This window comes from Populus alba, chromosome 7 (genome assembly GCF_005239225.2).
Source record: "Populus alba chromosome 7, ASM523922v2, whole genome shotgun sequence".
Lineage (NCBI taxonomy): Eukaryota > Viridiplantae > Streptophyta > Magnoliopsida > Malpighiales > Salicaceae > Populus > Populus alba.
The window spans coordinates 6,337,310-6,361,806 of record NC_133290.1 but is presented as its reverse complement, the minus strand read 5'-3'; the positions used below and the strand labels follow the sequence as shown (position 1 = coordinate 6,361,806).

Sequence of the window (24,497 nt, the reverse complement as noted above, 5' to 3'; positions counted from 1 at the left end):
AAAAAGTAATCTAGAGGTAATCTTATAAACATCCCCATGTTTTCTAATGGGATCCATGGAACTTTTAAACATTAACCTATCAGCGCATATTACAGTAATCACTTCTTGCGATCATAGAAAGGTCCAAAAAGCTGGCTAAGTACAATGTCCTATCAAGGCATCATGTGGCCATCATTTCTTATAAGTACCACTACCAGTGGGCACGCCATAGCTGGTTTGTGTCCCTACTAGCTATAGCCCCATGAATAGTTTGCACCATTGTAGTTGCGTGCCACCGCAAGCATGGAGTCACGAACAAAAAGTATTTTTAAGCATATGTAGGGAATATAGGAAAGGCAGTGTCATATTATGTCATAAAAGTATTTTAATAAAAAATATTTTGTTTTTAAATTAATATTTTTATATTATTTTGATGTATTGATATTAAAAATAATTTTTAAAAAATAAAAAAATATTATTTTAATATATTTTTAAACAAAAATTATTTAAAAAAATAATTGTTCTAAACAAAAATTCTTCAAACACAAGAAGCATATCTATATGGAATTTAAGCATGGAAATAATGATAATCTCATTAGACAAAATTCTCAATATCAATGTTATATGTGGGTTAGTCTCAAAGTTGTTAGCGTCTTGTTTGGACGTCCGTTTTGAAATGTACAAATCAATAGTGCATGAGCACTCCCTGATTTTTTGAGCTTGTACTATCTAACACAGTTATGCCATAGCAGCTTGGCCAAATGAGAAAGATACGCGGAAAAGAGACCAACCCCTCAAGAAAAGAATGACTGGGCATGAAAAGTCATTTCAATTAAAATAGATGACATCAATATAATGTGAATGTTTTAAAAAATATTTGCACTCCTAAAATATTAAAGACGTGTTAAAACTAAAAAAATCGACATCCATGGATTTGGAAGGGCCTAACCCAATAAATTTATGATAAATAATTTAAAGATTATTTCTTCCATAAAATACATGAGTAATTAAAAAAGTTCATCACTAACAATCTATCAAATAGAGTGCACAATTTAGCAGAATATTTTTGTACCTGTGAAAAAAAAAAAAAAAAAAAAAAAAGCTATGGAAAAGCTCTAAAATATTTACTTTCAACATGGCCTTTGGCACAAATGAACTAGCCCCATCAAAATTGAAGTATTTTAATTACTTTTTAAGAACACAATCAATTTGATGGAAAAAATCTATATGGGTCTGTTTGCTTAGTGCTGGTTCTAAGCCCAAAACTTCTTTTGGTCAAATTGTAACCTCAAAACTAATACCTATAAAACTAGATATAAAAAATAACTAAATTTATACATAATACAAGGAATCGACAAATAAGATGGTTCGCCATTGAAGAATTGGCACATATTTCCATTTTCATACAGCAGAAAGTTAGAATGCTCTGACCAGACTTGTACCTGATATTTACATATTGCTTGGCAAATTATACTGTGACTGCAAGGCCATTCAACTGCACCCACCCATAAGCACATCTGTCCCTTATCTTTTTAACTGTTGAAAGAGCCATATCAACCACTGGCCGGATTTTCATCAGCTCCTTTTCTACCTTTATTCTAGTGCCTGCGTCCGCCTGCAACTAGATCAACCATGAAACGTCAAGCTAAAATCAGCACCAGAGCATGGCAACTTATCATGACAAATCAACAACTAAATAAAGAAACCAACCTTTTCAATGCAGCGAGCAGTGTCGAGCAAGTGACAGAAATACGACAGTTGCTTGTACAAATCTGCTTCCGTATACTGGCGAAAACACATTTAGAACCAAATTTCTCAGTAACCAAATACAATCAATGGAATAAATTTCTTTAAAGTTCAGTATGCGATGTAAACCTTTCTCACTAGACGCCCATTGCAGCGTGGATAGCTTGGACAAACTGTTCCTCTCTCGGAATCACCAACCAGCCTCAGGTTGAGACTCCTCGTGGTATGCTTACAAGTTTCATCATCACACTGAGAGCAGACTAGATTTAATTATTATCATGGTTCATGTATGTTGATCTTGTATTCCTTGTAATAATGTGCAACAAGTAGATTACCATCATGACGCCTTTATAGTAGGTGGAAACAAACCCCTCTGCTTGCCTTTTGACCTGAAATAGAAAGGATCACACTCACCGCTTTTAACTCGGAACTCAAAAGAGTTAAGTGTTTAATAAATAATTCATTCGTCGACCCAGTCCGTCTCAATAAAACACTCCAGGAAACATCTTTCAATGTCTTGACAGCGAACCATGTAATATTTCTTTCTCCAAGTGCACAACATAGAAGAAGATTAAGACGTTTAATGATATGAATGCAATTCGATAAAAACCTGATTGGCCATCATTGCAGGAGATATTCTGCCTAAGTCACCTTCCTCTGGGCATTTAGGGCAACACAATCGATGCCAGAAATTGGATATAGATTCTTCGATTTGTGGGTTTTTTGATTTCTCAAGAATTGACGTACAAATGGAACTGAAGACAGGAGGACAGTGAAAAGTACCAGAGCAGCTGGGACATGACAAGATTAGCGGCTCACAACTCTGATATCTGCAATTCAATTCAAGGAAAACAAAATGGTGTGAAAAGGATTTCACATGACAGTTTCAAATACAATTTCTTTTATACCCCACAATGTATTCCAAATTTTATTAATTAATTCTGGAAATGATGCCTTAGACACAAATAACAAAAGCTAAGCTATTGAAATTAAATTTAGGCACAGAAGATATTTGAAAGCATTGGACCATAATGGCATTGCTAGGCATAATAATTACCTTTCCTCATCATCAGCAGCAAACAGGAGTGAGCTAGAAGGGACAGATTCACTTGATTTACTTTGGAACTGTAAAAACAATTAATCATGGGTTAAGTGCTGCATACAAAATGGAAAATATCATAACTCTGAGTCTGGCTAGGAAGAATACCTTGGATGAGTCAAGCCCCAAGCAGTCAGCCAAACGCTCTGGGCTTGTACCCTGGATTGAAGCACATAAACGTGATACCACAGGATGAATTTGCTGTGACAAGTAGTACTCAATGTCAATAATCCATTTCCCATCATCACATTTCAATTCATCGGGATGTCTTGCACGCTGGGCTATCCCTGTTAAACTTACTGCAGAAGCACCCACACCCTGCTCGATTGAAAAACAAGGGCAGAAAATAAAAGAGCATTGAACAAGGTTACATTTTATATACAAGGCTTGGAATGCTATACCCAAATTACATCAATCAATACCTGCTCACAGCAAATTATATACGGTACTGTATCACCAGCAGAGCAACCAGCTGTATAACCACTTTGCTTCAACCTTAGTGCTACCTGGAAAATGGTGCACAAAAGTAAGAATGGATTTGTCAAATGGTACAAACCATGAAAATATGGTTAAAGACCCGCTAAAGAACAATTCAAAAATGTTCAGACTCACCAGAGCATGGGGTTGATTTTTGGCATCAGGATAGGCTTCAGGTGGTTTAGTCAATGTCTTTGTGATGACATATTTCTCAAGGGCTACTTGTCCACTCCTCATATCTTCCTGGACCTGTTAAATTCACAAAACTGAACAATAAGACTCCAAATGGAAAGGCAAGTTTAAAGCACGGCCATCATTCAATAGCAACTCTAGTTTTCCAAAGAAGTTGAGATGGTAACACCTTTCTCTACCAGGATCCATAACCCCTTCAACTGCCTTTTATTTGTTCAACAATAACCATATTGAAATGGCCATATCTCTTTTACCATTTTCCTGACAATTTGCCTTTTCTTTTAAAATAGAAAGGAAAGGAAAGGAATATTGACAATAATTCAACATTACCTTCATGAGGGAGTTATGTATCGATTCAATTACGTCCTCACATGACCTGTGAGCACAAGAGCCAAAGGTGTGACAAGGTAAATGGGGACTCCAATCACTTTCGCTGAATTCCAGCCAAGTTCAAAGTCAAAATTACTGTAAAAACAAAAAAAGGGACAGTATAGCATACCCTCCAGACAAAATTTGAGTCAGGCAGAAATCTCCCAATTCCTTTGATAGCAAGCTCCAGTCACGACGAACCATGTCAAGACCTTTACGTTCAATAACCTGCAGCAAAAAAGTTGTCATACTGATCTTATTCAAGACAACAGTAACTGAAATGACAAAAAAATATTTATTTTTACAAAAATTTACCTCATATGGTATCCCATCCTTGAATTGCACCTTAACAGCTGCATATTTCTTCTTCTTTAGAAGAAGCATTCTTTTGTACAATCCATCAAGATCAATTTCTAGACACCTGTACTTCTTGTTAACCTAGATACAGCTAAACGAAGTTACATCCAATGTAGAGCATGAAAGGAGAAGAGGAATCTAATAGTAGCAACATTACAAGGAAAAAACAAAGACTTCATTTGGTTTAGGTAAAGTGCATGCTGGCAAGTTGGAGTTAAAACATTAAATTTGAAACTTTATAGATGCCCAAGTCTTAAGGATTTTGGATTTGTCAAAAAGTGCAGTAACTGTATCCCACTGTTATCTATTCACTAGGAATATGACAAGGTCAGTTCATTTAGACACTTCATTGCATTTTGCATTTTTTAGAATTGGATGCTGATAGGTCTCCATAGAATTTTTGCAACACAAGGTACATAGAATTTTTCCAACAAGCACAAAGTACATGACCATAATTTTACCTCCTGGATGACTTTCCCTGCAATAGCTTTTGCTTTTGGAATATCATCTAGTCCACTATAAATCATAATTGAATCTGTATCACCATAGATCACCTGCAATTCAAAGTAAAAAGCACTCTTCAAGAGCTAACCACAGTGCTAGTCATGTGAATTTATGAACGTAAATACTAGAAGAATTTGACAACAATTTCTATACATCAATGCAGAAGGTCTTACCTCCAAGTTCAAATTATTCTGAACAAGATCAACAGTACTTTGTAAAATCTCCCTTCCCTAAATATCAGTCACTTGACTTGGTCAATACATCAGTTTTCGCTTGAGAGCAAGACATTCAGTTTCAGCAAAAGCAATGTTTATCTTACTTGTAGAGTTATTAGTTCTGCAAGTGGCTTTGCATAGAATCTTGAATTGGAAAACCCAAGGCATCCATACATACTGCATGACCAGCCATGTCAGAATGTATAAGAAAAAAAAAAGTAGGAATTATGCAATGAACAGCAGTGACATTGATTGAGAAAAAAAACCAAAATCTAGATGCCAAGAAAATAAATATAAACCTATTTGCAGTGAGCTTTAGTGCTTGTTGCTGAATGTCAAGCTGCTGGACTTTGAGACCAGATGCATTCTTCATCCATGACTTAACCATTCTTCTTCTCTCAACTAAATTTTTCAGCAACTGTCAAAGAACATGTAAAATAAATTCCTGGAAACCACTTTAGCTCAAAACAATGGAAAAATAATGGTACACATAATTCCATATTTGAAAACAGGAATCTCAGATGCAATGCATTGAAGAGATGAGGATAGATAGCATGGACTACAATTTTTAACAAGCGGTCTAACAATTATTTTTTAATGATTAAGCTAACAAGCAATGAGGTGATCATACCTCAGGCAGAACTCCAGTTGTTTTACTGGAAGGTAAACGAGGAACCAATCCATCCATAGACCTTTCAACTGTTGTGAAGCAGATATTGTATTCCTGTAAAATGAATTAAGTATTAGTGCCTTGAAAGTGGTAGATCAATGAGGTAATCAAGCAAGAGAGAGGGTGAGGAGGGAAAAAGATATTAACCTGAATAATTGAGGGGTAAAGACTATTGAAATCCAGAAGCAATACATATTTGTCATATAAACCTTTTTTAGGCTCCAAAACCAATCCACCTGCATAGGCAGGACCTTTTTTTCTTTTCCCATGATCACTCTGTTGATTGTCATTTTCGAAATTGGCAGCATCAGTGTCCAACTCATCAGCATTTCTATCCTCAATGCCATTATTAATTCTCCTCTTTGTCATTTTTGCTTCCTTTACACGAGAAGACATCTTGTCTGGGACAATATATTTCTTTGCATGGAATGCATGCAATAGAAGATACTCTACTCTTTGTGCCCTGGCACCCTGGAAAAACATATATTAGAAGTGTTTATACATTTTTAATGATGTTTTGGACACAACTTGCAGAAATAAATCATAAAAAAGGGAAAACCAATTCTGCGAGAACTCACTTGAAGAGTTTTCCCCCAGAGATTCCCACTGATATTGGTCAGCTGGCGTGTGAGAGGAAGAATGCTCAAATGAAACATGAGTTCCATAGATAACCATGCATCTGTCTCACCATATTCAACCTGAACGCATTACTGACACCATGAGAACCATAATAGGCAAGAAAAGAGGGGACCACTCATAATTTTCTTGTAGCAAGTAAAGCTGACCACAAGCATCATCAAATTACCTTTATGGGCTTAAAAGATGCCCTGATTGACAAGCGAAGACAATTTACCTAACTAAGCTAGTTTAGGCTGTCAGTTGGCTACTAAAATCACCGTAGCCCAGGTATATATGAAATACAAGGTTAAAATTATTTGTAAAATTTATTACAATGTTGCAAATTATATGCCTGAACCATCCGAGTTGTTAATGTTAGAACAAATTAGTCAAGCCACAATTTTCACAACCACAAATTGTCTGTTATCACATAGAACACTCTGAATTATCAAGAAAGATGTGCACTTGTATAGAAATACAGAAAACATACTAATTTAACCACAATAAAAATTGTTTACCAGGACAAGAAAAGTTCAAACTCTAATTTCTACAAGGAATATATTACCTAGCATGATAATTCTGGTCAGGTAACTGAAGTTAGAATCAGAACTTACTAGTTCAATAAGGGACTTTGACGTCTGGAACATTGTGGGAATATCATGTGGTGCAATCTCCTTGCGGTCTTTGTTCAGCCGAGTCTTAGCAAGTTGCGTCAAGGAATAACTAACCTGGATGAATTGAAGTTAAACTGTGAGAAACTGAATTTTTTGTCTAGCGTTAACTGCATGATGTGATGCCATCAAGTGTGCACAATACCTCTTTTAATAAATCACGGGAAGCCAAAAATGTATCGCATAAGAGCCGGCCAGCAATGCAAGACATGATCCCTGGACTTGCTCCGGAGCCAAAAATGGCATTTCCTTTTGTAAGTTTAGGCATCATAGATCGCTTCAGACGTCCTATTTTGGACCATGTGCTACTTGGCACCCGGCAAGCCTACATAAATGATCACAAATTTAACAAGAAATTGACCTTACATAATCTTTCTGTTAGAAAGCATCACAAAAACAACCCCACCTGTGTCCTATGGAGGAGAACATCCAGGTCAAAACCAGATATATTATGTCCAACAAGAAAATCACTGTCTAATTTGTGTAATGCAATCATCAGACGATTTAACAAAGCTCTTTCGCTGCAAAAAGATGAAAAAAATACTTTAACTACATGTGCCACAAATATGATTAGAAAGAACAAAGAAACAAGAAATTGAAAACAAGATAGAAAAGAAAACTCACCTGCTTTCAATAGCTAAGACATTTGATCCAGCCATTGTGTTTCTGTCTGTAACCTCTTTGGAAAATCCCATTGGGAATATTCCTCCATCAAGCTTGCGAACAACAGTAAAATGGCTCAGCATGCCAGGTTTCTTCCACTCGGAGGCCAACATGGGAGTGTCAATCTGAAAAATGAAACAGTAGAAGTAGTAGCTTATCTTAGAGATACACATAAACTTGTATGACATAAAATGGGAAAGCACTTGTGAAATCAACTTTATCCCGGATTAGAGCTAGAAGCCTACATGGTAACAATGCCAAAACTTCAATTAGAGGTCACAAAACGTAAGCCATAAAGTGGAGCATATTTATGAAAAATAATGGGCGTCAAGCTGATGTAAATATTTCCCTCCTGACCAAGTTCACATTAAAAATGAACTTCAACCCTTTTATGAATTACTTCGTAGTGCCATACCAACAAATTCAGGAAGAAAATTGTGGATAACATCCAACAAAACATAGTAACTTAAAAAGTTAGGACTCCAAGGCACAAAGTGAACAATTTTTATTTGTGTTGTATCATTACAAGAACATAACCTACATCTAACTCTACCAGTAAATAATGTGATGCCTTTTCCAAGTGCCTTTTTACTCAAATTGACATAACGGAAGCCATAAAGTGGACAGATGACATTGTCATTGCATATATGTATTCGAACCAACAACTTCAAAGGCAAAATGGATGACATCCAAATGAAAAATGCTTGAAATCAAAATGAAAGCAGAATGGCCCGTGGGAACTCTTAATCAAACCTTGGCCTTGTGACAGCAAATGACCGAAGCAGAGACTATTTCATTCACATTCTGCTTTTCATTTATGACAGTTTTCAGATTTATTGCAGCAACAACCACTGGAGGAATCTCTATTTTGCTATTTGAAGAAGATGAAACTTGTATGTCCTTTGGAGATTCGACAATGACCTCAAACTTGCACCAGCTCACCTGACCAAGATTGGTACAGAGGAAACAGAGAAGATATTATAAAGGAGTTCATGAGGGATAAGTGAACTGATAAAAGATGTGTTGATTGAAAACCTTACCTTTTGAGAAGCTGGGCAAGTTGCAAATTTTGAAACTGAAAGCCACGAAGGTCCCTTTACCTTCCTTTTAACAAGAAAAAGCTCTAAAGCACTGTAAATGATAACAATAATTATTTTCCACTTCCATAAAAGAATTTATTGTTCATTATGTATAACTGTCCACCCCTCAAAGCTGAATTGGAACTTGCCAGAACTAAAATTGCATAAAAGATAATCAAGTTGACTTCACTGGCCTCAATTCAATATTTATATCAGATTCAAACATGACTCTAAGTTAATACATTAAAGCTGTATCAGTGGACATTGAGACTTGTATAGGTGATCAATAAGTGTATTGACTAATCAACTAACTAGCTATAGCCATCTGATCCCTTTTTTACCTTAGTTATTGAGTTCTGAGAAGGCTAGGCTGTTTAGCTCATTGAGATTTGGCAAGTCTAGGACAAATCAATCAAGCAGTAGAAGAGTTATGATGACAACTTCTGAATACATGCCAAAATATTGACAGCAGTTGTAATAAAAAGAAAGAGATGGTCTGTAAGCTCATTAAAGCAAGTTTTCACATTGAATTTCTATCACACTCTTATGTAACTCGTACACATGGATTTATTTAAGAGGAAGTAATGTCTGGTTGGAATTTAAAAGTGCACCCTTTAAGCCCGGATGTTAGCAAAACCCCCAGATCTATTACCTGCAATGAGTTCCAAGCAAAGCACAGAAAGTTTCGCCTTTGAGATCTGCTGGGAGCGGAGGTTCCTGCACTCAGAGAATCCAAAATATATAATTCAAAATAGAAAGGAGTTTAACAGAGCTTGATAGTATCAAAACAGTAACTTAAGAAACTCCAAGATGTACAAATATGACATCTGAGTGTCTCAAATATAGCTCAATGATTTAAACTGCGTTACTATGTTGAACAAATTTGGTGGAAACCTTAAATGGATAGTTGATCTTGAGTGCATAATTCTCTCCGGCTGGTATATCAGAGCGCTCAAATGCATATCTCCTCTGTTAGTTGGTCAACAAAATAAATAAAAAGAATATCAGGAAATATGAACAGCACAGCAGAATATAAGTAGCTCAAAATGCACTGTTTTTGACATTAGAATGAATGAATCTGCAAACCTTAACCGGAGCCATGCTGAAACTTGAGACATTGAGACTTAACAATTGGCTTGCAACTTCATTCTTTAGTTCATATGCCATGTCCTGCAGAAGAAAATTGCATAAAAGCATTAAAAGCAGCCAGAAAATAAAACACAAAGATATTTGTCCCATAATATAAGACACTTGTTCCATAATTTAAGCACGTATATGTAGATACATTTGTATATGAGAATGTACTTACTTGCAGCTTTTTATGGAAATCTGTGGAAGAAATCCGTGACTCTTCAACCTCTTTCTCTAGCATGCTCATCTCATCAGTATGAAATATAGAACTATTTGGAATTGCATAAACACATCTGTGCATATTCTTTACAACCACACAGCAACTATGATATGTATTTCCGGCTTTCACCTAAATACCAAAGTCAGATGTCAACATCACTACTAACACCAGGATTTATACCAATAATACATAAGAAATAGATAAGTTTCGTTGCATGCCACTGCGCAAACTTGATTGTTGGACGAATTGGCTATCTATGAAATGAATGCCACCACCAGCTCAATAATGTACTAAATTTGTCAGGTTTCATGACAAAAATGGAGAAACATCCAAACTGGATAAATATAATCCTGAATGTTTTTCAATAAGTAAAGCATCATCTTTGTTCATCACTAACCTCAACTTAAAGCCTTATAGAGTTTAATTATCACAAATAACTAGCTAATTAAAAATTACCACTGGGAAATTAGTTATCTGATAGTGTCAATTAAGTGCAATAAGTCACCCTAATGCCACCTATTCTAATTTGTTAGTACAGCCCATTTTAATCACCCTTGAAGGAAAATTAATGGATCGTCCAAGTTCTTGTAACAAGCATTGTTAACATTCTACAAAAAGTGTTACAGGATCACCAAAAAATATCAAACAAGTATACATTACCTTCCCAAACAAATAGATCGTGCCCATGTTAGAACCAAAAATCTCTTCATAAGCATCAAGAATGTAAAAGGGTAATGACCCATCACCATCCAGCTCAAACTCAGATTGCTCCTCACAATTTGCTCCACTTTTAACCCCCTCCACTACCCCAGCGCCACCAACAGCCTCACCCCCATTCTTACCATTCATCACTTCTTTCCACCCGGCTGTCGCACTCAAAGCTGGATCCCTCTCCTCATCACTAATCTTCGCATTAAGTGAACGTCCATCATCCTTCTTCACAACTGCCTCGTCTGCTTTCACTTCCAAAACACTTACAACCTCCTCTTTAACCGGATTAGACAATTTATCCTCTCCCTTCTCTTTCACTTCCACAATTCCCTCCTTTTTCTCATCAACACCACTCTTATAATTAATAAAATCCCTATCCAATTCTGCTTTAACCATAAAATTAACATCATTACCGTTATCAAAAAATCGATTTTCACTCTTAATTGGTGTAGCATTCTTCACAATCAACTGTCCTCTTCTACGCCTTTCTCTATCAGCTTCATCAGGAGCAAACTCCGCGATAACATCATCAACAATATTGTCACAATCAAAACTCTTTACCTTACCAACAGAATCCCTATTTTTAAAAACATTTGATGTAAACATAGCCGATATCTTCGTTTTCCCCATAATCGCCGCCGCAGCAGCCGTCAACGAAGCATTACCTTTCTTCACTTCTTTCTCTTTTTCTTTCTCTTTCTTTTCACTTTTCTTCTTTCTAGATCTACTCTTATTCAAACCCTCGCGGTCCGATTCATCCGAAGACGGAGGTAATCCGGCCTGAGACCAGTCCTCTTCTTCACCTTCGTCGCCGTAACCCAGGCCGTTATCGTCAACGATGAAACCCTGAGCTTCCTCGCGGCGGCGAGCGACGAGACTGTTGTACTCGTCCTCGGGGACGGAATCATAGATTGGATCTTCCATTTTGATGGCGTACCCGCCGCCATTTTCAGATCTCCTGCCACCACGACGGAGCGCTTTGAGTCGCTCAAGGGCTTCGGATCTGGCCGTGGCTTCTGCTCCTCTTCTTCGCTTACCATTTAACACTGCTGGCTGCTCGTCCTCCATTGATGGATCTCTCTGTGTGTGTGGATTGGGTTGTTAGGGTTCTAGAGAGTGAGGAAGAAGGGAAATGGATGTTTTTGGAGGTTTTTTTTTATGGCGGGAAAATTTATGGCTTTTGGCGCCAAAATAGATATATAAATAAGAACGAGGGATTATTTAAATTGTGCATTGCTATTTAATGAATTAAATATTTTTGCCGCCACATCTTCACTGGATGTTTTGTCAATGCCTAATGAATGGAAGATTTTTCCTTTCCCTTTGTAACGTCTAGAAAATTTATCAAATAGTGCATAATAATAGCATTTTCCAAACATATCCTTATTGAATCGATTTGTTAATCAAATATTAAATTTCTAAAACATTTCATAAAAACAAACAAACTTACCAGAGAAAAGTGTTTAAAGAAGATTTAGAGTCTATTTGGTATTATGGTTGTAATTTAAAAAAATAGTTTAATAAAAAATGTTTTTTGTGAGATTTGTTGTTAATTTTAAAGTGTTTGGTTTAAACTACGGTTGAAAAAAAAATTATTATATTTGATTAATATGTTTTTTATACGAGATTTGATTGTAAAACTATTAAAAGGAATATATGTATATATATTCCTATCTATTTTCTCGTTCGTTCTTCCTTCAAAAACCTTATCTCATTTCAAAACTAAACCAAGACACACAAGAGAGAAACCATGTTTGCAGCTTCTACCTCTTTATTATTCCTCCCATCACTTAATCACCCAAATATCATAGACTCTTTCTACAACAAACCTAATTCACTCGATTTCTAAACAGCAGCCACAACAAAAGCAAGGCAACTTGTTTTTGCTGCTCCTATGTTTGGAACGTATATTTGTGTGAGATCCATATATCAAAAATTATGGTAAGTTGTTAACCAAACACATTGCAAATTTTTAACGCACTAAACTTGGACGTAACCACGTAACCAAATAAGGTCTTAGCCTTTAATCACCATAAGGTCTCCATGGCAGTCATGCATAAAATCTTTGAAACTCCTAGACTTTTATTGTATACTCTCTCTAATTTTATATATAGATTAGTAAAATAAAATTATTTTTTTACTTTTCATAACACAAAACTTATAACTTGCTTTTAGCGGTAAAATAATTTTTTCCACGGGATTAAATTTTCGATTCAAAATTCATAGAGATATTGAGGGCTTTTCACTTTTTAGATATATAATAGAATTATTAAACTTACCTTGAAAGCTAAATTAATTAAAATAAAAGGTGAAGGGTTTTTCAGAAATTTTAAACATTAAAATACAAAAATTATCCTTTGAATTAAATTTTTTAAAGTTAAAGTTTTTAGCGTCTTCATCATTTCATATAGGTTTATATATATATATATATATATATATATATATATATATATATATATAATTGGCAAGTTGACTTAGAAGCATTTAAATCTTTTAATTAAAATATAATTTTATTTTAAATAAAATATTGAAGGAGTATGCACGAGAGGTGTCAACACCTTTTAAGCAACACATGTGGCATCTCTTGTTGGGCTATACACCACATTTTAGGGCAGCATTTAATGTGTCTTGCCAGGAGATACAAGTAGTCATTCATTATGAAGGTTCACCAATGTTTTCCCCTTCCCTTTTTTCTCTCTAATCAACCTTGAAAAATGTGTTGCCTTTGTAAAAAATTAGAAGAGTATGTAATTTATTAATTTTATTACATTTGATCCTCATTTATTAATTTTATCAAATTTGATTTATTTATTTTTTTAATTTTATCATTTGATTTTTGACTTTTATATTAAACTTGTCCTCTTATTTTATGATGTTTCAGGTATGACATTAAATTTATTGATTTTTAATTTTGATTCTTAGCTCTTTTATTAACTTTTAATTTGTTTTTAATTTTGTTCTTGGATCCATGATCTTATTTTTAATTTTTTAAAAAATTTGATCCTCATTATCTTGATTTTTATTTTTGTTTTGAATTCTTTTGTTAAATTGATTTTTCTTTTCAAAATTTGATAATATTTTAGGCTTGACCTTCAATGTTTTGATTTCTAATTTTGATTGTTAACTCTTTTATTAAATTATAATTTGTTTTCAATTTCAACCTTAGATCCATAATCTTGATTTTTTTATTTCTATTTTTTTTTATATTTGGCCCTCGTTATCTTTATTTTAATTTTTTAATTTGGAATCTTTTGTTAATTTGATTTGTATTTATAATGCTAGGTTTCTAGTTTTTATGCTTGCTTCTAAATCCTCCCCTTTAATTTTTTCCCTTTCAAATTCCCTCCTTTATTTTGCTCATTATAAAATAAAATGATTAAATCGAATCCCAATGCTGCTAAGGGAAATATTTTACCATCTAATACTAATAAACCTATTGCTAAAGTAATTTCTTCTAAGTCTTGGAAACATCTTTTTCTGCAATGAAGGTTTGGTTATAACTAGATTAATCATTTAAGAAGTGAAGTACTTCATTTTCCGATGCTACATTAATCAATATATCATCCATTGAAATAATATATTCATCTTTTATAGTTGTAAGACTTGTATTTTTAAAATTTATGCATATCTTTAATCTGCTTTTTTTTTTCAATACTAGTACTTTCTTAAATATCCACTTAATATATCTTATTAACTTTATAAATCTAGCTCTTAAAAGCCATTTGACTTCTTCCTTCACACAATCAAAATCATATCTAGAGATATTATTCATAGAGGTTGTCTTTGTAGCATAAACCCAAGCGTGATTGGTAAATAATGTTCAACCAAAACTCTATGTAAACCAAACATTTCATCATAATTCCATGCAAAACAATATTTATAAGTGTGTTGCAATGCTATCAGTTCCTTACAAAGCTTTTCTAGTCTGCTAGCTCTTATAAAGGTTGGTCTACACTCATATTTAATTCCCAAGTTAAATTCAATTAACATGTCCTAAATCTCAGCTTATCTCCATCATCCATTTTTGGTGGTGCTGAAGAAAGATTTGTTAGATCAATTCACAACCTTCATCTATTTCAAGTGAACAATTTGCTTTTTGATATCCAATATGTCTATGAGATTCATCATGTGGTTGTTTGTATGTTAGAAGAGCGATTGGTGTGTTAGAATCTATCATATCTAGGTTGAGTTGTGTTTGTTGTTATGTATGACATATAGGAAATACACTATTGTATAAGGTATACTTATTCCCCCAAGTATGTAGGCCTATGCATTACTAAATATATTTTGTATTTGATGAAACTGATCAAATATATCCTGTATGGTTTGATTGACCACATCTATGTAATTATGATATGTCATGTTGGTTGTGTTCTCCATCTCCAGCTTTTATATTTGTAAGAAAGGTTTATAAATTGATAATAAAATACTCATTCAAGAGAAACTGTGAATGTTTAGTTAGAATTTCTTATAACTAGTTGTTACCATTGTACAATGCCAACTAACCCATAAAATGGATATGTTTATGGTTGTGTATAGGGTACTCATGCACTAATACACACATATGTTGTTTATGGTGATGGCTCCATTATAATTAATGGACATATGAGAAACTATCCGTATACAATTCTATGTTGTAATATAGAGTTAGATGATGAACATTTTTAGGCATATTTAATACCAGTTGATCCTTTAAAATTTGATGGTAGATTATTAGGCTTTGACAATAAGCTAGCCTCTTTCTATTACTTATGCTAACTGTTAATCTAGTGCAACAATGATGAATATACCTGTGTTTTTTAGGCATGTTTTAATGGCTTCTAGAATAAATGATGATTCTCGTCCTACTAAGCACACTAATCTATGTGTTTCCAATTTAATCTTATTTAGGATTGAACCTATGACGAGGCAATAACTACCTTTATCAAATGGGAAGTAGGGACTCTAGATTTTGAACCATCATAAAAGGACTAATATGTTATAAGAAGCACCATCGTGCATAAAAAGATAAGAGTTTTAAGGAGAAAAGGTTATAGAAAAGTAAAGTGTAGAAAAATAAATAAAAAAAGTTGTATATAAAATTGACAATAAAACAATAAAAACCCTTTAAAGAAAAAAAAAAAGATAGGTAAAATTATATGAATTGAATATATAGAGCTGACTATCATTTACAATATTATCGACCCAATTTATTTTGTTACATAGCTTGAATCTTTCTTACATTGGCATTTCTAATGGTATACAAAAATTAGTATAAAATAAAGAAGTTTATTAAGTCTTGATACAAGATAAACTTATCTTTTATCGATATACATGTGAATCTCAAATTAATCTCTAACTTTTGATCTATTATCTTATTGATTATTTTATTTTTGAATATGGTTGTATCTTCTAGTTATCTACTCGATAATGAACTCTTCAAGTATGATCAATTTTTTTTATTCATAATTGATTTTTGATTTTTTTTTTCTCTAATTTATGTTGAACAATCATTGTTTTTTTTTTTTTTTTAATGATTAACCTATGTATATTTATTTTAGGTATAAACTCAACTCTCTTGAAACCTGTAACTTCTCCCGAAAGGATTTGTCATGCGCTTACAAATGAAAGCACATAAATCATCAAATAATAATGTGTACGATGTATACCATTATCTTATAGACAGCAACCATCGATACGAGGACACGAGTATGGCAAAACTCATCCATAAAACAATATTTCTGAAAGGTTTTAAAAGTTACGCGTAAACGAGCAAATCAGCATAATTACGATCATAATAGAAGTGTCATCATTAAGATTGTCCCGATCAACCACCATAGTTGAACAGGTTTGCTATCCAAAGAAGCAGCGTTGGAGGGAGTGACGCTAGGAACTCGTGAGTTTCCTCCTTCAGCAGCAGCAGGTGGAGGGGGTGCAGCTGGTGGAACATCACATGTACCAAATGTAGCATTTGCCTGCACATGAATGACTCATTATTGGAGATATTGGAAGTTAATCGTGGATGCTTGAAAAATTATAAACCATGTCGTTTGTGTGTCACTACCAAACTTGTGCACCCCTGCTTGATTTGGTGAAGAACCTATTCTTAAAAATCTACATGCAAAAGCATAACACGCAGATGGGCAATTGATAAGAAATATGATGGACAAGCTAACCCTAAGTGATAATTGAAGCAAATAGGAGTGGTAACATACCCTGCAAAAAGCAATATTGTCACATCCACAAGTAAGGTGTCCATTTGCTTCATCCACAGCTTCTATAGCTCCCCCACCATCACTCCTCTGGAACAACAAATCAAACACATCAATAGGAAAACTACTTTGCAATTCTGTTTCTTATGATTAAGAATTGTTGCAAGTTCGATTAAGTATATCTGTTCTGTTGTGATAATCTATTGAATGCAAATCAACAAAATACCTGATAAAAATCTACAGCGATGAAGTTTGGCCACCGTTTGCCAGATGCTTCATAGCAAGTGTTGGTCATGCTAATTAATGGAGCTGAATTGTCCAAGCAAACTCCTGTTACGTTTGGATTAGTTGGAAAGTAATTCTGAAGAACCAAGGATGCCGTTTTTGTGTTCATTGGAGATGATTCAGCTCGATTTGGACATAGACCTGCTTTCATCCCATCATCTCCATCTGCGTTAAAGTCGCCATCAAATGATTTAACGATCTCTTACCTATCCTAACTGAATAGTTAATGATGATACATTTTGATCACAGGTAATGAACACGAGCTTACATTGATTTTCTACAACATATTTCCAATTGTAGGCAATTCCTTCAGTAGCCTCTTTATTTGATTTGGAAGTGAAGACCACTAAACGCTGATTCTGCTTGACCATATCATCAACTGTTGGCCAATCTTCACCCTTTTTAGGCATCTTAGATACAGGAAACCAATATTTTCTTAGGCCAGAAGCATTAAAAAGCTTTGTCAAGCCTTGTCGGGATGTCACATAATCCTCAATAAAAATAGTGACAACCTCTAATGGATTTGCTGCCAAAAAGGTTTCTATCTCTTTCAACACCTTGATTGCAGGTTGCTGGAGATAATCATAGTTGGTGCACAGTCAATTTAAAAATAGTGACAAACTCTTTTTAAAGCATTAAATGGATGCCAGTGAAAGTTAAGCAACATGGAAGGATTAACTTACAAATGCTGTGTAGTTGTAACATGTACCACCAATGGAGTGACATAACCAGATATCATTCATGAAATCATACATGTCTAGCATGAGTCCCCGAACCCCATTCTACAAGAAAGTACCATTCTTAGCCGAAAAATAATGCCAATTATATGAGATTTAAAAGGGGAAAAAAGAAAGAAAAAAAGAAGTGTTAAGATCACATTTAGCTTAGTTAAGCATTGGCTTGTTACTTTAGTTAGCTGGAACGCTTATTATTTTAGTCCAAGACGCCAAAACAACACCACAGCCTCGACGCTTAATTTACAAGCAAAGGACAATAATCATAGACAGGCCAACTAGGCAATGCAATGCAGCAATTGTCAATAATGCCTTCCTTTATTTTGATTCTCAGAGACCAAACCACTTTCCCTACAGACCTAACACATGCACTCTTTGCACCTAAATATGACACATATATCAATATGCGACCTCATACCCGAGTAAGAAAAAAGCAAACTGACCTAAAAAGTCAAAAGAGAAGTGTTTTTTTTCCTTTTCAGTGAATTAAAAATGTTAAAACCCAAATGCAGAGACCGAGTCTCTTACCTTAAGCTGTCTAGTAACCGTGTCTTCTTGATTTCTAGGAGATAACAGAGGTGAACCAGTATCTGATTGAGCATCCATAAGAGCATAAGAGTTGTGTGTTGTTAACCATGAATACTTATTGAATGCCAGACCCTTGACCTAACCAAATGCAATTCTTTTCTAATCAAAACATTGAAAAATCCCAAAACTATATAGTGTAGCAATCAAACACCAAAGAAAGAAAGAAAGAAAGAACCAACTTTTGATGTTGGAATCAATGGCTGGATCTTGGTGCATCTCTGTCGGGTATTTCCATTAGCAGAACAACTTTGACAACTTAATCCGGCATCACAGCTGCTGTTAGATGAACATGTCTCTCCCATCTGTTTCATTGATCATGGAATTTGAAATAAAATTAAAACATGAAGGAAACACGAGTTTCTTTTCTTGTTCAATGAAAGATGCTAATAATTGTAACTTGGGTTTGCTAAAGAAATCAAGACCTTGAGACTGGAAGAACTGGCAATGAATAGACAAAGTGCAATGAAGAGAAGCTGGATAGAGAGAACACTACAGAAACCATTTGATCCCTGCAAAAAATAAAAGTAAAGTTTTATGGGGTTTGTGGTTTAAACAAAAGAAATCTATCTTTCCACACACACACAGAGGATTTGGAATTGTGATGAAGAAGATTTGAGCTTGCCTTCATTTCCGGATTTCCCTATACTGACAGAGGCGGAGAGAGAGAGAGAGAGAGAGAGAGAGAGAGAGAGAGAGAGATGGGGGGGCTGTGATTGTTTACAAAGATTCAAAAACTTGGGGCATAGAAATAGGGCCGTTAACTTGGAAATGTACAAGAGAAAAGGAAAACATATGAGGGCCGTTTGTTTACAGGAATTCACTTTTCTAGAAATCATTTTCCTCACTTTTCAATGTTTGGCAAATACATGAAAAGTGAGTCAAAGGAAAATGAATTCTGGTCAAAGAAAAATATTAACTTTAATATGCGGAAAGTGTTTTTCCCTTTTCATTCTTGGAAAACACTTTTCTTTTTCACTTGAAACAAATCTGACGAAGCTCTTACAACTGATCTCTTCAAAAAATTTGTGTGGCTGGTGGCTGTAAATTTGCTTTTCTCATATCTTCATCTTCAGGTATTTATATTTTTCAAATATTTTTATATTATCTGTCTTTTTTTTTTCCTGTTCTTTATAATTGTGATTGTGAATCTTGTGAGCTTGTTTAATTCTCGAAAAAAAATCAGAACAATTACATGCTCTGTTTTGTATAGAATCGATCTTGCTTGGTTTTAATATGGGTGTTTGATAATCTCAGATCTTGATAATCACTTTTCATCCCATCGCCACATTTCTACTCCACACTTTTTCAATCTTTCTGTCCATAGAATTAAGGCCATTTAGGACATCATTTTTTTAGTTGAATCTGTCTGAGAAGAGAGAGCTTTCTCTCAACCGGCCTCCTAGAGTTTAGGTGTTGAATGGCCCCTTGAGTTTGTAATCCTCAAAAATATGGTTAGCTGTTCATGGGAGACCGCAGCATTCAACCGATTCTCGTCAGCTCATAAATATGGTCATAAATGGATGCAAGGTAGGGTGAGATGGTAGATATGATGCCATAAATGAAAGTGAGCGCCCCTGATTCCTGATTTTCAAGGTGCCGACAAGAGATTAAGATCTCAGCCAATTGAAACCGTGGAGCTGTTTGCTTCTCTTTCATGTGGGTCACGATTTACCTTTATGCAGGGCTAAAATCATGGAATGGATCTTAGGTGTTTCTCCTTTCTTCTTCTCCAGTGACTCTCAAAGCTTCTTTCTTGTCAAAAACTGGGTCGTGTTTTGGCTGGGTAGGGGGGAAATGATAAAGATGGTGGTAAAAACTGGGCGGCGGGGATGGGTTATTTGGTTGTTGCTCCCAAGTAAATAGTGTCAATTGGCTGTGTTGGTATCTTAAGAGAGGAAAATGAAGGGGCGGCGGGGATGGGTTTTGATAAAAGCCGAGACAACCCATTTTGCTTTCTTTTCTGTTTATTTTTCGTTTCCTGTCTGTGTTTAGCCCAAATCAAAGTGCAACTTCCATGATTTTCCTCTTTGTTCAGCTCTTTCATTCTTTATTCTTGAATAAATTAGTTATTCTACGGGTTCATTTGCCTCAAGATGATGGATGAGAAGTGATCTTTCCTATATTAATGCTTGTGCTTCCTGAATTTGAAATTATTTAAGCAGAAGATATTGGGTTCTATATTGCTAAAAGTGGAACAACAAGCTTTAGGAAATGCACATTAGAGAGCTGCCAGTGTTCCCCCCTGCTTCTGATATTTTGTTGAGTATTTTAGGAAGAATAAATAACTTGTTCTCAAATGAAGTTAGGTAAAGAAATAGAATCACTAGCACGAGGATATAGTAGAGTTTTTGAAAATCATAGGAAAGCAGCCCAAGCAATTCTTGGAAAATAATATTGCATGATGTAACATTCTGATATTCAGGTTCAAATTAATGCCCAGATAGCTATTTTTTTTCTTAGCGCTTTCTATTTTGCTGAATAATGCCCAGATAGCTACGAGATTTCATCATCACTGCATTGTATTTGAAAACTTGAGTTACCTTACAAAATAAATAAAAACATTAGGTGGCCTTCGTGATTTATTAATAATAAATGGACAATGCTGCTACTCCCCCCCCTCCATCCAACAGTGTTAAATATATAGTTAATCATTATCAGCGAAGCAGTAAGGCATTTAATTAAAAATATTATGAAGCCATTACCCACCCGAATTGCTTTATTTTGCTTTGACTTTCTCGAGCAAGGGTTAATCTTCCCTTCCCTGTTTACGGCATGACCCCAATGCACATCCACGTGATGTATGGGCTGGTGGAATGGCAAAATATTTCTTTAATTATTTCAATCAGGAATTGTTGTAGAGGCAGAATACACTTCTTTCCTCGAAATGTAATTTGTTTCTAGTGTTTCTTGTGCTTCTGGATTTTAATTTAAAAAGTTAAACAAATGATTCAAGAATTGTGGTTGTGAATTATTGTCATGCGCTCTGACTTCATGTGCTTATATTTGAGAAGCAGTTCATATGTACGAATGCATGTTTTGATGATAATTTCTTATATTGATTGTGTAAGTATTTGATATGCTTTTGAATGTTTATTTCTCTATACTTTTTAGGTTTCATTATAAGAAAACTTCACTTTCTTATCATGGATAGTAAGATTAATCATGCAACATGTATGGGAGCAGCTGTAACTGTCATAGCTGCAGGAGTAGCTATTATTAAACGAGAAAGAAGTAGAATTTATATACCAAGAGAACCACGTATAAATGCAATTGCTCAACGAGAATTCTATATTGATAGCATTTTGAATCGAGGTGATAGACATTGCGTCGAACAAATTCGTATGAAACCAATTGTGTTTTATAATTTGTGTGATGTTCTCACAAGTCGTAACCTATTACGATCAACTCAAAATGTGTCTATTAGGGAGCAAGTAATTGTGTTCTTACAAATTATAGGTCGAAACCAAAGATTTCGTTTTATTAGTGGTATATACTATAGGTCTGTTGAAACTATCCATCGTTACTTTAGAATTGTATTAAAAGCAGTTCTTAAGTTATACAAACACCTTATCAAAGACCCAGGGGATACAGTTCCCGCGGAGATAATGAATAATCGCAGATTCTATCCTTATTTTAAGGTATGATAACAATATCAATATTTTTATACATTAATTAATTACATCTAGAAGAAATGGTTATAAATTATTTTTTTCATGTTTATATAGGATTGTGTGGGAGCAATTGATGGTACCCATGTTCCTGCAAATGTTCCTGTTGACATTCAAGGAAAGTTTCGAGGTCGAAAAGAGGGAACAACACAAAATGTTTTAGCAGCTATAACTTTTGATTTGAAGTTTATATATGTTTTAGCTGGATGGGAAGGAAGTGCACATGATTCCCGAGTTTTAAGTGATGCACTATTAAGACCTAGTGTACTAAAAATTCCAGAAGGTATAAATTAAATATTTACAATATGCAATAAACATGTAAATTGTCTAATAAGATAAATATAATAATAGGTTTTATTTTTTATTTGTAGGGAAATATTATCTTGGTGATGCTGGTTATGGTATTCGAAAAGGAATCATCACTCCTTTTCATGGAGTTCGATACCACTTGAATGAGTTTACAGACCGTTCACCAGAAAATGAAAAGGAGTTATTTAATCTTCGACACTCTTCATTACGAACTGCTATTGAGCGAGGGTTTGGTATGTTGAAGAGTCGGTTTAGATCAATTGATGGAAAACCTTTTTGGTCTTATGAAACACAATTGAATGTTGTGCTTGCATGCTGTATTATTCATAATCACATAATGGGAGTTGATCCCAATGACTTTCTTATGGAAGAAATATATTCGGAAAGTCAACCAATTAGAAGAACAATCAGCTTAAACCAACGGGAGGAGAGGGAAGAGAATAGGGAGTGGATAAAAAAAAGAGAAATGATTGCATCAACCATGTGGAATGATTATAACACTCAAAGAAACTAGTAATTGAGTGTTAATTATATGTGTTTATTTTTATTATGTCTTTCTTGAGTTTGTATTGTCTTTGTTATATATTTGTATTGTTTGTTGACTTCATTATAATTTATTATGTATTTCATGTGTTCTTCTTTAAATAGTAGTTGTATTTTTTTTTGTATAAAATTAGTTCAATCTAAATATTATATAATTTTATTTTGTATAAATTTGTGAATTTTTTTTGTAGAAATGAATACGGCGAAGAATGAAAAATGCAAAGGTAAGCACTTCACATGGTCTAAGCCTATGTCTCACATGCTACTTGAGATATTAGTCGAGGAGGCACTTAAAGGAAACAAGCCTTCTTCCACCTTCAAAGCGGAATCTTTTGCAAAGGTAGCTACAGAAATTAGTCAAAAGTTCAACGTGCCATGCGAGCAGAAGCATGTGGAGAATCATCTCAAAACTGTGAAAAAAGAATGGGGAATAATAACCCAACTTAAAAATAAAAGTGGTTTTGGTTGGGATGATTGTTTGAAGATGATTACGGTTTCGAAAGATGTATATGATGAAGAAGTAAAGGTATGATAAATAGTGTATTTTATGTAATTTTTACATTTACTTTTGTTTGCAAAACTTTATACAAGGAACTGAAAATTATATATTCTAATTTTTATGAACAGGCACATCCGAATCATGACAAGTATCTCAACAAAAAACTTGATATGTATGAAGCAATGACAATTGTTGTTGGGAAAGACATGGCAACTGGAAATTATGCCAAATCATATGCTGATATCAACCTGGAAGAGAACATTGAAGTGCAATCTATTTCAATTGAAAATGAAGGAGAATATGAAGAAACTTCAAAAGGTAAAGAGACATCTTCATCTAATACCCAAAAGAGGCAACATAAGAAGAGATATCGAACGGATGAAGATGATAGTGTTGAAAAGTTGTCTAAAAAGATTGGAGATGTAGCGCTTGCAATTCAAAGCCTAAGCAAAAATCAACTTGATGTTAATGAGCTATATACAGAAGTGATGAAAGTTGAAGGCTTTGAGGAGATCGCTCTTGGTGATGCTTTTGATCACTTGGTCCAAAATGAAATGTTGGCAAAAGCATTTTTGGCAAAAAATGCTAATTTGAGGAAAATTTAGGTTCATAATTTTGTGAATCGACACTGCTACAGGCCTGATTGCTAGATGATTTCACTATGATAAGAAAGTTTATATTTGTTTTTTGGCAAGTATGTTTACTTGTTTAATTCGGTCTAGTATGTTTATGTTTGTGAATTTGAACTAATATGTATGAATTTGAACCAAAACTTAATATTTATACATGCTTTTGTTTTATGTAAGATATTTATTTTTATTTATAATTGCTTATTTGATATATATTAAGGGGATATTAAAGGGATAATTGCCTATACCTGTAAAAAAAAAAACAAAAAAAATCTTTATCCAAACAACCCATCAAAATATTTTTGTTTTTATTTATCTTTTTAAAAAATCTTCATGCCAAAAAAACCCAA

At 34.3% G+C, this 24,497-nt stretch overlaps 3 protein-coding genes across 4 annotated transcripts; 1 reads left to right on the top strand and 2 right to left on the bottom strand.

Annotated features, from left to right (window-relative positions):
* Positions 1-1,259: 1,259 nt before the first annotated feature.
* LOC118047867 (DNA polymerase alpha catalytic subunit) lies at positions 1,260-11,910 on the bottom strand. 2 transcript variants are annotated; one of them, XM_035057280.2, is made up of 30 exons: positions 10,651-11,910; positions 9,949-10,119; positions 9,726-9,809; positions 9,534-9,608; positions 9,292-9,356; positions 8,601-8,691; positions 8,314-8,502; positions 7,522-7,685; positions 7,304-7,418; positions 7,043-7,222; positions 6,841-6,954; positions 6,187-6,306; positions 5,756-6,079; positions 5,570-5,662; positions 5,238-5,356; positions 5,043-5,115; positions 4,897-4,953; positions 4,681-4,773; positions 4,178-4,300; positions 3,993-4,090; positions 3,824-3,869; positions 3,437-3,550; positions 3,247-3,330; positions 2,933-3,142; positions 2,783-2,850; positions 2,336-2,555; positions 2,061-2,114; positions 1,855-1,974; positions 1,690-1,764; positions 1,260-1,594 (listed from the first exon to the last, which is right to left on the bottom strand). In XM_035057280.2, exons 1-30 carry the CDS (start codon positions 11,767-11,769, stop codon positions 1,448-1,450), a joined length of 4,605 nt encoding a protein of 1,534 aa, XP_034913171.1. In that variant the 5' UTR covers positions 11,770-11,910; the 3' UTR covers positions 1,260-1,447. The 2 variants fall into 2 exon arrangements, with proteins under 2 accessions (XP_034913171.1, XP_034913168.1); XM_035057277.2 differs by having other exon boundaries at positions 1,260-1,600; positions 10,651-11,909.
* Positions 11,911-16,305: 4,395 nt separating this feature from the next.
* On the bottom strand, positions 16,306-19,238 carry LOC118047862 (PI-PLC X domain-containing protein At5g67130). Its single transcript, XM_035057271.2, has 9 exons — positions 19,122-19,238; positions 18,922-19,008; positions 18,679-18,801; positions 18,440-18,577; positions 17,861-17,959; positions 17,446-17,749; positions 17,119-17,342; positions 16,896-16,982; positions 16,306-16,655 (listed from the first exon to the last, which is right to left on the bottom strand). Exons 1-9 carry the CDS (start codon positions 19,125-19,127, stop codon positions 16,473-16,475), a joined length of 1,251 nt encoding a protein of 416 aa, XP_034913162.1. The 5' UTR covers positions 19,128-19,238; the 3' UTR covers positions 16,306-16,472.
* A 188-nt stretch (positions 19,239-19,426) lies between these two features.
* On the top strand, positions 19,427-24,323 carry LOC118047865 (uncharacterized). Its single transcript, XM_035057275.2, has 3 exons — positions 19,427-19,572; positions 23,211-23,545; positions 23,647-24,323. Exons 2-3 carry the CDS (start codon positions 23,213-23,215, stop codon positions 24,121-24,123), a joined length of 810 nt encoding a protein of 269 aa, XP_034913166.1. The 5' UTR covers positions 19,427-19,572; positions 23,211-23,212; the 3' UTR covers positions 24,124-24,323.
* The last annotated feature ends 174 nt before the right edge of the window (positions 24,324-24,497 follow it).

Bases quoted from the DNA above. Each gene is read 5' to 3' on its own strand.
- LOC118047867 (XM_035057277.2), bottom strand. From the start codon at position 11,769: ATGGAGGACGAGCAGCCAGCAGTGTTAAATGGTAAGCGAAGAAGAGGA. The intron at 7,223-7,303 runs GTGGGGTTGTTT...TCATTTATGTAG, and splicing joins TTCTCCTCCATAGGACACAG to GCTTGCCGGGTGCCAAGTAG. The intron at 5,357-5,569 runs GTATGATCACCT...GTTCTTTGACAG, and splicing joins CAACTGGAGTTCTGCCTGAG to TTGCTGAAAAATTTAGTTGA.
- LOC118047862 (XM_035057271.2), bottom strand. The intron at 17,960-18,439 runs GTAAGAGACTCG...ACTTTCTTGTAG, and splicing joins CGGTTACTAGACAGCTTAAG to AATGGGGTTCGGGGACTCAT. The intron at 17,343-17,445 runs GTAAGCTCGTGT...ACTTTAACGCAG, and splicing joins ATATGTTGTAGAAAATCAAT to ATGGAGATGATGGGATGAAA.
- LOC118047865 (XM_035057275.2), top strand. From the start codon at position 23,213: ATGAATACGGCGAAGAATGAAAAATGCAAAGGTAAGCACTTCACATGG. The intron at 23,546-23,646 runs GTATGATAAATA...TTTTATGAACAG, and splicing joins TATATGATGAAGAAGTAAAG to GCACATCCGAATCATGACAA.